This window comes from Malurus melanocephalus, unplaced genomic scaffold, assembly GCF_030028575.1.
Source record: "Malurus melanocephalus ecotype Western Australia unplaced genomic scaffold, MMel_1.1 scaffold_379, whole genome shotgun sequence".
NCBI classification, from domain to species: Eukaryota; Metazoa; Chordata; class Aves; order Passeriformes; family Maluridae; genus Malurus; species Malurus melanocephalus.
In genome coordinates this window covers 431,045-443,096 of record NW_026623611.1, presented here as the reverse complement: position 1 = coordinate 443,096, position 12,052 = coordinate 431,045, and the positions used below count along the sequence as shown (strand labels likewise).

The window sequence follows — 12,052 nt, the reverse complement described above, 5'->3', positions numbered from 1 at the left end:
CTTCCAAGAAACTTTCTCTATCCTAGGACATAACTAAGGAAACATTTAATTACATCCACTTTATTCAGMAAGACTATCAAACCATTCTTGTGCTGTTTAATTCTGAAATTATTAACATATTTAAAAATAGGATCTAACAATTTGTRTGTGCACAGTATAATAAACGTAGATGCTTTTATTACAATCTTCCTTGCCACATATTTTAAAATAAAATTAATCAATACAATCACCRTAACAGTCTCAGACAACAAATGAACACCATCCAATCAAGACACAGTTAAGATACTCAAAAGGCAGTATGAGTAGCTGGAAATCTTGGTCCTCCGATTCTTTTGTATAATACATGGATTATAGATTTCTCCCCACTTGAGATAAAAAYCAGCACACAAACATTAACAATTCATACTGCAGATTTCTGAAGTGTTTTTACTGAGTGTGAATAGCATGGATTTTAGCACAGTGTCTTTATGCACATCTCAATTCTCAGAGTGTAGAGACTAATCCAGGCCCAGAGTAGATGGTTTGTAAACAACTTTTGGTCTCTCCTGCACAGGTGGCTCTGCAAACAGGGTGGGCTTGAGCAGTGACCATGGGCACTGCAAACCACTCCGGGAAAAAGGGATCCAACACAAATTAATTCCAGAACGAAGAAAGAATGTTAGGGAAGTCGAGTGGATACAAACACAAAGCATTCACCTCTCCCATGCTTCCACGTGGAGAAGCCTCGTGTGCCTCTGAGCTGACACATGTGGCAGTGAAGCCACCTGTCCCCAGTTGCTGAGTGCTGCACTGCTGGGTGACACCTTGCACGCTTTCAGGACGGCCATGGAAGATTATCCATTATTACAGACTCCACTCTCTGGGMTAAAGTGCTTGCTCTCCTGTAATCAATTAGGATCTAAGCTAGTTTAGATTAACCTTTAAACTAACTGTTTGCAAGTGAATCAGACAATGCTTGGTCAGCCTCCTCCAAGCCCCTAAACAAACAGTGGGCACTGTCTGACACTKAGACACCTTCCAGCTGCACCAGACAGGCAGCAGAACTCAGAAAGATACAGATATTATATGCAGGAGAGRAGGGGGTGAAAGATTTGACAGGACTGTGCTGAGTCTTGAATTTTGTTCTCCACATGAGTTTGTGTAACTCTAAGACAAATAAAAATGTGTACCTTGACATTCAAAAATGCCTGTTAAGCCTGCTGTGGCTACAAAATGTTAGCTACAGAATGTTTTTACAGGTAATTTCTGGATGTTTGTTCCTGGCAAGAGATGTTAAGCCCAATTCTTCACTGAAGACATAAACCTGACCTAATTTAGATCAGGTCAGTGGGAGTTTAGAACAGGTACCACATGAGCAACCCTCTGGGACTCAATCAGATGAAGCCAGCAGCCCACTGCTACAGGATCCAGCTAYTGTGAAACAGGAACTTTTGCAAATTGGGCACATTAGTATGAATATTCTTTTTTTTTTTTTTTTTAACATGGATATGTCACAGATTCTAAGCAAGGTATGAATTACTGAACTGATCCGCTCTTTGAAGAAGTGGAAAAGATGACACCTGACAGGTATAAACTGCTCCAACAAACATRTCACTTTGTCTTTTATGTCAAGATCATGGCTCATTATGGTTCACAATTAAAACCTTGTTTGCAAGGTAGCTCCAAGTTTTCTAAATTCCAAGCTTCTTTATTTCAGAGAAGACAGCCCTCCCTTTTTCTCAATTCTCTTGTCACGTCTGTCTATTCTAACAGCAAAACAAAATTGTGCTGTCTCACAGCTAATAAAAGGGTTTTGGCCATTGTCTGCACAGGCAGTGAAGTTCAGGATGTTGATCCCTTCTTCCTAAGAGGTCYGCAGGGATTATACACTTCCACATGAAATAGTCTAATTTTAAAAGATTAATAARCTCAATAGTTATGTTTGGAATATGRCATGCAGCACTTGCTTAATCAATGTTAGAAACAGTTAAAACCCTTTGAGTGTTCAACTGCTGAAATGCTTCACCAGCTACGGTATTTAAATTTCTTTGCAGAAAGCARTTATCTCAAAAGAGGTAATTGTCTTCCTGGCACAGCTGCCTAAGCAAACAGCAGCTTATCTAAAAAGGAGGCAAAATATTAATGTATTTTACAGCCCATCTTGAAGTTTGTGTTGCAGAGAGAACAAATATTTGCATCAATTTAARAATCCAGCGCTTCAAAGAAAGGCAGTTCAATGTACTCAGAGAATCAAGGAATGGCTGAGGGTGGAAGGGACCCCTGGAGATCCTCTGATCCACCCCCCTGAGCAAGCAGGGCCAAGTACAGCAGGTTACTCAGGGCCATGTTCAGTCAGCATTTGAGACTCCACAACCTCTCTGGGCAACCTGTGCCAGTGTCTGATCCCTCTCACAGTGAATTACATTTTTTTAATGTTTAAATGGATTTTCCTGTATTTCAATTTGTGCCATTGACTACTTACCCCTTCCTGGGCACCACTGAGAAAAGCCTGGTTCCTTCTTCACTGCTTCTCATCAGATACTTGTACACACTGTCAAGGTAGTTCGTGTCTTTTTACAGGTTGGGTTATCATCCGTGAGCTCTTATCKCTCTTACTGACTGCTAAGTTTAGCAACTGCTCACAACACCAGAATTATTATTGCTAAAAAGTTATTCATGACAGTGGTTACTAAAAACTGTGGCAGTAGAGTCACATTTTGTAGATAAATTCCTGCTGTTTTTTTTTTTTCCTTACAATTCTCAAGTAACATGTTTTTTTTTTCACTTTTGATGCCAAATGCATGAGAGGAAATCAATTAGAAATGCAGTTTCAATCCCCTTATGCAGCCTGAGACAAGTAACGCTCATCAACTCAATTTGGATTTAACATCACTAGACTTCATCTTGGGACAAGCATGAACATGGATCCCATACAGAAACCCTACACAAGTGTGAGTGCTCAATACCTGTCAGCTGACCTGCCCTGCTGATTTAGTATGTGGCTGTGATGCACAGGACACTAAAATTATTAAGAATCCCATTTTGAAGCCTTACCAAGCAGAATTTTGAAATCAAGATGCMTGAATAATAATGCTTTTCTGCAATCTCTAATTGGCATTGCTTGCAGAGACATTATGAACAAGTTAATTTTCTGTTTCAATGCATTTGGTAAACATGTGTAACTTACCAGAGCCTACTAAACCAAAAATGCTACTTCTCCTACATTGCTTTACTGCTAAGCCTGCCAACAGTGYTCACTAAAGTTAAGTGGAAATGCCCATGCAGTTTGTAGGTACATCGACCCACGGTGAACAAACCAAGGCAGACAACTTTCATGGGAAGAGCTGCTTTCTCTTTTGTCCTTTGTTAAAAAAACAGAGAATCAAACCGGGCCTCAGAGGTAGAACTACACACTTCCAACCAGTGCTACTGAATAAAGGCATGATCTTAYTAATGAAGATGTTTCTGGGAGGAAAATCATGTGGGCACCCACAGACATGAGAAATAAGCAGCCAGAACCTGCAACAACCAAAACTGTGCAGCTGTTCATGGACAGGAAACAGGAGCAGAGATCAGTAACATGAATGACACCTCAAGGGCACTTCAGAGTACTGAACAAGCCAAACATCTTCAAAGTACTCCTACACACAAGTGTGTGTAGCTTTAACCCTGCTTAGTTTCATAGCAGCCGAGATACTGAGTACCAGAGTAGGTAACCAGGTACCTCCAGGAAAAGGGAGCATGGAGCCAGCTCCATTGGCACTAGATGCCATCTTGAAATACATTTTCCAGTCAGTCAAGCATTCCATTAACAAATTCACATCTACAGTCTTTGGCAAGGCAGGAACATTGCTCTCTTGCCCTGGGTAATCACACAGACTAAGTGAATCTGACAGACATTGGGATACCTGGGAATATGCTTCAATGCACACTAACTGTTCTGTTTTTAAAACTGAGCAAGGCCAGCACATATGTTTGAGAGTGGATATCTGCCTATGCTGGGCACTATTTCATGAAAGTCAGGTTTCTGTCACAGATCTAAGGCAAATATTACAATTTACAGGAAAGAAATGAGGACATCGATACATTGTGCGTTATTGGAGACGCGGAGCCTTTATAACACGGTGGCTTTCACTATGATCTCTGGGTTTTCTATGTCCTTTTTGCTTTGGACCATTCTCAGTTCCAGCTGGGCTGAGTTTGGTTTGTTTCCTTCTCCAGCTTGCACTAAAAAGATGACATCAGAATGTCATTAAAAACAGCAGTTTGAAAAACAAACAAGTTACATTGTTCTGTTACCCCACGATTTTCTCCACCTTCCTCCCTTCCCCAACCTCCCTTACTGCTCCCTGATAAAGGTGGAAAATCCAGGTCAGCACTGTGATTTCTTATCACCACTGTTCCACACCTCTCTCCAGGAAAGAAACAAGCCTCTGCTGTTAAGCAGGAAATCAAAGAKACATGCTCAGAGAACTCACAGATTYCCTTAAGAACTGAAAGACAAAGGGGAGAGAAGCTAAAAGAATTGCTCCTCACGTGGCCAACACAGCAAAGAAACTATTATTAGTTGATAAACCCCTCTCAGTGCTAAACACACACTCAGAGGAACAGAGACTGAACTACACTGAAGCTCTCTGGTACATCAAACTCAGCATTTCCTCAAGTTCTGCCGGGTTTGCAGAGCTGAGTCAGGCACAGTCAGCAGGGCTGTCATCCACTGCAAGCTAAACAGTGACATCTGCAGTCAGCTTTGTCACAAACGGGCTTGGAGGACAACGTAGGAACACGCAGACAAAACTACCAAGCTCTCATTCTGTAAATTCTCTGCCTGCTTCTGCACTGAGGGGCTGCCTTTAGTCAGGAAACCCAGAAAGGTCTTTGAATGTTTTTTCTGATGSAAACCCAGGCAGAACACGGGAACAAGGTCTGGATGAATTTACCTTTTGCACACTTGATGGTCCTTTGCAGAACATGCTGCATGGCTGACACAGTCTTTTCACATGCCACCTGCATCAACACAACATATTCAGGTTTTGGTAAAACTTCAGCTGCTGAGCTTAATATTACTTAATATTACATTACTTAATATTACTTAATATTACTTAATATTACATTACTTAATATTACTTAATATTACTTAATATTATTTAATATTACTTAATACTACTTAATATTACTTAAAAAACACTGCTCTTAAGAGGGTCACATGGCTGACAAACAGGAAGACAACTATGTTGAGTTTGGAAAAATGGAAATTTTGACTTAATTTTCCCAAACCAGGTATTAGAAATAATATACCTGTAAGGAGAACTCTATTTCCTTAAGGAAAAGAAACAGAAAAATAGATCTGAGAAATTATTTTCAGTGCTTATTATGAACTGAGGGTAAAATATGTAGTTATAAACATGCATGCATTCTCTAAACATCTTATTTGGCAAAATAACAAAATAAATCTAATTGAAATATGCTGTTTAATGTCTCTTTTGGCAAAAGGGAAATTCTGTGGCTTTTTCTCTGAGGTGAGGAAAAAAAGCCAAAACAGAAGATAGTCTTTAAAAAACGTTACAGATCATAAGTTTTAAAAAAAAAACTCAAGAGAAAAAAGGTCTAAAGTTGCAGAGAGATGAGTAACTTCTCCCACACCTTCAAATTGTTGGGGTGCTTGTGTGTCCATGCCAGAAGCATAGCAGCAAACAAGTCTCCTGTTCCCACAAAGACAGCATCCACTTTGGGAGACTCCACTCGAATTCTTTGTGTTATCCTGGTACCATCTGCTTTAGCTACAACACAGACACACAGTTAAGTGTCAGACCCAGCAATTTATAATAGCAATAACTAGAATTTAAAAATAAATAATTTTAAAAGTCATCACCRTATTTGAATTCCTCTGCTGTTTGGAACATAAAGGAGTATTGTAAACTCTGTACCAGCTCTTTTAAAARGCACAGCCTTCCAAAAGTTGGCCAGCTTGGGACAGCATTTACAACTTCTATACTGTAAATACTTGATTGAAGGGGGAGAAGGAGCTTGCACCTTCATTTTTCATCCCCCACAACTGTGCCTTCTCAGGTGGAAATAGAGAACACACAGTGAATCTTGGTGACACTACAGAAGGGGATTTAGAGAAGCAGCAGAAGGTATTTTATAACCTCTCAAGGGAGGAACAATCTGCTAACAGGAAAGTGTGACTTCAGAAGAGCATTCAAAACATTCCAAGTTTCTCTTTTACATCCCTAGTACCTGCCAGGGCCACGACCAGGGGCTGCAAGAATGCCAATAAACCTCACCAAGGACATCCTCCTCCTCAGCCCAGGAGCTGCCCACAAGCTCAGGTCCAGGCACAAGCATCCCTGCCTGAGCTACAYTGTAGATATTCCAGTTACAGCCCCGATGTCCTGACTCAATGATTTGATTTTCCAGATTAACCTCAGTCCTGGCTTGTTTCCCTCAGTCTGGACTGTCAGTGGCACCTGTCTGCCACCACTCACCCTGTCCTGCTCACCTCATTCAGGTCCTGTGGGTCTGTGCCCTGTGGGTGGGAACAGAGTTTGCTGTGATTACACTCAGCTCTTCCCTCGTGGAGCAGCCCCAGCCTTACCATTCCMTGATATTACTGCAGGAGAAGGTGCTCATTTCTAGGGGATCTAAAGGATCTGAGCTCCTTCCATGCACTGCAGATGGGCCTGATCAAACTACTCCTGCAAGGAGCAACTGCAAGCACAGACATGTTAGAAGAAAGCCCAGGAGAGGATGGAGCTCTTGACTTACTTTTTCTGTGGCTTCCCAGAGCAATCAGGTAATCGTTTCCTAGAGGTGCCTGTAGATCTGAGCTTGTGATCACCACAGTCTCTGGTCCCATGGCATGGAGCATATCCATTACCTTTCAACATGCAAAAAGAYGGGAATCACACTGCATTATGTGCTGATTAAACGTTCATTCATAGCACTGAAGACTTTTAACAAGCACCTTATTTTGGCATCTTTTTTTTCTATCAAATGATCCACTTGAATTAGGGGCATTACTTTGAAATAGGGGAATTCACATTTAACTGTACACACTTGTTAAAACATACAAGCATCTCTGCTTGTGTTGTCTTTGGATGTTCCTCTGGAAAGAATGTTCTGTTTTTAGCTTTGATCAGAATTTTTTGTCTGCGTATGTTTCAGAACATATTATCAAAAGAGTAAGAGAATAAAAACAACTGATGTGCACCTGAGCTGGCATCTTGAAACGTTATCTAGAAAGCAAACAACTCCAGGTCATGAGATCTTACTTGGCTACTACTTTTAGAGTTAGCAAAAATTTAAAAAGTCTAAATCAGAGGCACAAGTGTGTCTATCTCAATCTTCTTTTCTCATTCTGTGTCAAGCCCCAAATACAGCTGTAAATTGTATACCTTTTCAGATGTATTTCCACTCTGTGTGTTCCTCACCTAAACTCATTAATACTCTACTTCTGTTGTTACAGACAGAAGTGATTTTGATTTCACAGAAGAACGAATTACTTCAATAATGAGTTTAGCATAAAACATGGATAAAATATTAATTCTCCCAGAAGAGTTTAACTAAAAATCCTCTCAGGCTAGCTATGACTCATGAGCAGCTGAATGATAAGGATTTATTTCTGCTATTTTTTAATACTTTATTGCTTTTCTTTCTTGTCTAAGCCTCCAAGTTTATTCAGCTGTCAAACCTCTTTGCACAGACATCAGCTGGGTTTTAAAGAAGCAGTAAATCCACMAGCATACACTGACACAATCAATCTGTACAGTAATACTAAACTAAATTTCATTTCTCAGTCACAATTCACCAGGATCCTAATCACCACTATTTCTAGTCATAGGACTCAGTCCCTTTCCCATTATTATTACATCGTACTTAATTTTATATTAGAAGACTACTACCATCACAAGTCTTGTTAAAAAATGAGAGAAAGCACAAAACCATGGAAATCAATCCCAGAATTCCTACCACCTCCAAAGGAGAGAAATTCCAGCATGGATTTTTACTCAGAGCCATATATGATATGCTGCTGCAAAATCTGACAGATGAAAATATAATATCCTGCAAACAACTGCTTTAAAAATGTTTCCATTCCTAAATACAATTCTGTCTCTTTGGGACAGATATTTTTAAAGGCCATCAAAAGTCAGCTATGGCATGAAGCAGTCAGAAGATTAATTGGCAAAACTGTTTAGCACAAGCAACTCATGTTTTCAGCTGAAATGTGCAAATCTAAAACTAATGGCTGCTCAGCTAATTATGTTCTCCTCAAGATTCTGGTTCCACTGTGAGGATGAGAACAGGAGAACTGARCAGCCAGTGGCAAGAAGCAGAGCTCATCACCCTCCCCCATCACGGTGGGGTAATGTAAAACTGGGGCAGTAGAAATGCTAAGAGATGAGATCTCTGGGGCTGCTTCCTGCTGTGAAGTGATGGTGACCAACCCATGTTGTCTGGTGTTGCTACAGCAAAAAACAACAAACATTTGGGCTGAGAGACCCCCAGCTACTCTCCAGGGTGCCACTGCAGCTGCTGTTTGTTTAAAGATTTTGTGTTCTTTTGAAGTTCAAAACCAAACTGGAAGGAATAACATCAGTCCATTATGAAAGCACTTGGCTAGTCAACAAAACAAAGAGCTCAGCCTTTCTCAAGACATCAATAAAACYGTATTTCTATTTTGTCCTTCACCAACAAGCCCTACAGCTTTTTATTTTCTTCACTTTGTGTGRAAGGGCAAATCTTTACACCTTGATGCAATGTATTTGCAGGCCACCTATCACCTCCACATGGCAAGGACAGCAGCTGTCAGTGCTGTGGATTTATCTGGGAGAACAAGGAAAAGCTGTCCTCACGCTCAGCATTGCTGACTGGGGACGGCAGAGCCCCAAACAGTTCCTAATGCCCGTGGTCCCCTGGGGTTTTCACCCCAACCAAATRATTCCCAGAGCTGACAGTGTCTGGGTATTTGCCACGTGTGCTGCTGCCACTCCCTCACTGCAGAAAGTGGGCTCAGAGAGATCTCCTCATTACACTGTCATCCCTTTATCTGGAGCGATTTAGGGAAGTTTCTTCAGAAGTCTGACACTGAAACAGGAAATGTTTAGTGCCTGCAGTGCACAAACTTYAATGATAAACACACAGAAAGGACAAAGTGACTCCAAGGTTAAAGGCAAACTGCAAACTGCAGCACTGCAGGMAGGAATGGAGAAAGAGACCTCACAYATCCCACCCTTTGCCTTCTTACCTCCAGTGCATCTTTTTCCGTGTAAATCTTCCTGCCCGTAAGTAACCTGAGAATGAAACAGAAACCTTAAAAGAGGATGAGTTTTCCAGGCAGGGACTGCTTTGTTTGCCCTTTGAAAGGARGGAAGCTTGGACTGCACCAAACAGGCCTAAGCCATCTGCAGCTGCACGGTCTGCTGGACCAGACCTCTGTGCTAACAGGATACGTGCACAGACACACCAGTCCTACCCTGCCTCCTCCAGAGATCCCTGGATCACAAAAATTCCCTCACAAACGTCCTCTCTCCCTCTCCCAGGTAGCTGYTCCCTCCCCTTAAGGGGGACAGCCTGTGCTGCATCACCACAGATTATCTCCTGGCCAAAGAGTCACAGCTATGTAGACAAGACAAGCAGCAGGCATTYAAATTCTTAGCTCCTATGAAATGTTGCTGTGGTGGTATCTCTGAATCTAATTTTGGGGAGTGGTTGAACCAAACTATTTCAGTTCTGATATTCTGGCACGTAATAAAAATTTTCTTAGTAGTGGGTAAGGATGGGGAAGATATTATTTAAACCTGCTGTAGAAAAAGGCTTCTGAAACCAGAAATAATAATGAAAACAAGAGACTGGGGGAAACAAGAATCTTTTCTTCAAGTAACTCTTTGCTTTTTCTATTGGTTTCAACATGGAGCAGTTGAAGTTATCTGAAAAACACCACTTGGAAGTAACAGCAAAAACCCAAAGCCCAACATATACATACATAAGACACTACATTGAGATAAATAAAATTAAYGGTATCAATCCTCCTTGCATTTTCCCCCCAAGTTTATTTGGCTAGAAAAGGAAATAAGCACTTACTCAGCTTCAAACTGGTTAGGAGTGATTATATCTGCAACRGGTACAACTTTGTCCCTGTAGACTGGCAGGAGATCCTTGGGCACATACTGGGGACAAAAAACAGCRTCAGAAGTTGTCAACAGCTTTTGAGATGTGAGACTGCAACACTCCTTCCCTCAACCACAATTGTGGCTGTCACTTTTCCCAGATATCAATCTCATTCAAATACAAGAAAATTAAGTCCAAACTTGATGCTGCTGGGATCCAAAGCCACACTAAGGTAAAATAGCTTAGTTTTGTTGTTAAAAATKAATAAATCTTTTACATCTTTATATAACATTCACTACAGAGAGAGCCCAAAAAGATGAGTACTAACCATGGAGCCTTCTCCATTCCACTTGTCACCCATCACTGGATCACACACTGTAACGGAATAAATTTATGTTTAGAAATAGGGTACAGTTATAAAGACCTGGTGAGAAGGAAAGATTTTAGGTAACAGTAATGGTTATGGAACAGCACTGCGCACCTCAAAGCTCACACACTCTCATAGCCTTGCAGCACACTGAAACTTGTAACTGGTGGCTGCCAGTTTTGAAAGAGTAGGCCTTGTTTCTCAAAGAGTTGTCAGAGGGTTGGAATTACCCTCTTCTACCTGATTCTATGTTGCTGTGTCTGAAGGAGATGAGGATGACAAAGTCTGACTGCTGGGAGTAAAGGGGCTTTTGTTATGACAAACACAGAGAGCCTTCCCATTCACTACCCAACCTTATGGAAGGGTAGCACGGTGGGGAGAAACATGGGAGAAGCTAACAGCTCTGAAAAAAGTCCTATTCTTCCTTTAGTGTAAAAAAAATACATGCCAAATGTACACACCAAAATGGTATGTGTATCTTTTTTTAAAATTACAATTAAACAGTAAGAAAATTCATRCCAAAGTACATAAACTCATACTTGTGTAATATTAACACATTTGGCACAGGTTCTGGATCACCAGCAGTACTAAAAACACATTCCAAGTGTCCTCAGTGAGGATGGAAAYAGCCTGCCATTGTCCTACAAACAGGAACACTGTTCATTGTATTAAAAGATCTTTAAGCAAAATAAAAAAAGAAATACAAATTCAAAGACAACAAATCAATGTCCAATCAGTATTTAAGGAAGTTTCTGTGAGTAAAAAGAGGGCAATTTGTTTTACATTTTAAAAAGTAYTTTCTTTATATTACACTGTATTTATTAAATAGACAGAATCTTAGAATACTTGCTGTGATCTCACCATCTGACCACTTCCTTCCTGTTCTACACAGGAAGATGTTTCTTTCTGTTTGTATCCAAAAGACCCTTTAGCTTTCACACAAAGCTCTGAAGAATTTGACAATCCAATTGCATTAAAAAGGCTAAAAAGCAACAAAACCCAGAAATTTCTCTGCTATATTTTGCTAAATGAGATCTGTGCTTTGTTAATTTTAAGTCAGGTATCACTGYGCAGTACAACACCCTGCAAATCCTGCCAATCATTCCAGATGTTTCCCGACCACACTGTTCACTGAGCCTGAAATGACAGCTCAAACCATCATTCCCTGCTTTTTATCCCACTAAATCCTCACTGACTTTGTCCTGTCACTCTAAATATTTTTCTCAACTCAAGCCTGTGCTCATCATGTTCAAGAGTCCTGAAACACTCGGGAGAGGGAGGAAGGAAGGRAAGAGAAGAAATCTTTTCTCACAGGTTGAAGCCTTGCATGGCACRTTAGTGACAGCTGCTGGAGCCTGCTGCTCCCACAGAACATCAGCAGAAGGTGCCAGAGCTAAAAATGCCTTGGAGTTTAAGGTAAATCATGAAGCTTATGAAGCAAAGTAGGACAYTTCTGGGATGTTACATGGAAACATGTCAGGCCAACATGGGAGAGTCTGTCGTGCTCTGGCTGACCTGAAAATCAAGGAGAGGCTTCATCTATCAGCACACACAGCCCCTGAACTATCAGCAGCAGCAGCTGGCTGGGATTTTTAT

At 40.8% G+C, this 12,052-nt stretch overlaps 1 protein-coding gene across 1 annotated transcript in view; it reads right to left on the bottom strand.

The window, feature by feature from the left end:
- Positions 1–1,458: 1,458 nt before the first annotated feature.
- PDXK (pyridoxal kinase) overlaps positions 1,459–12,052 on the bottom strand; it is a 39,449-nt gene continuing 28,855 nt past the window's right edge. The window contains exons 5-11 of the mRNA XM_057378907.1: positions 10,418–10,464; positions 10,063–10,148; positions 9,227–9,272; positions 6,748–6,859; positions 5,623–5,759; positions 4,920–4,986; positions 1,459–4,206 (exon numbers count right to left, since the gene is read on the bottom strand). Of these exons, the coding sequence (XP_057234890.1) occupies positions 4,094–4,206; positions 4,920–4,986; positions 5,623–5,759; positions 6,748–6,859; positions 9,227–9,272; positions 10,063–10,148; positions 10,418–10,464 (608 nt within the window). The 3' untranslated portion in view covers positions 1,459–4,093. The remainder of the gene's footprint in view (positions 4,207–4,919; positions 4,987–5,622; positions 5,760–6,747; positions 6,860–9,226; positions 9,273–10,062; positions 10,149–10,417; positions 10,465–12,052) is intronic.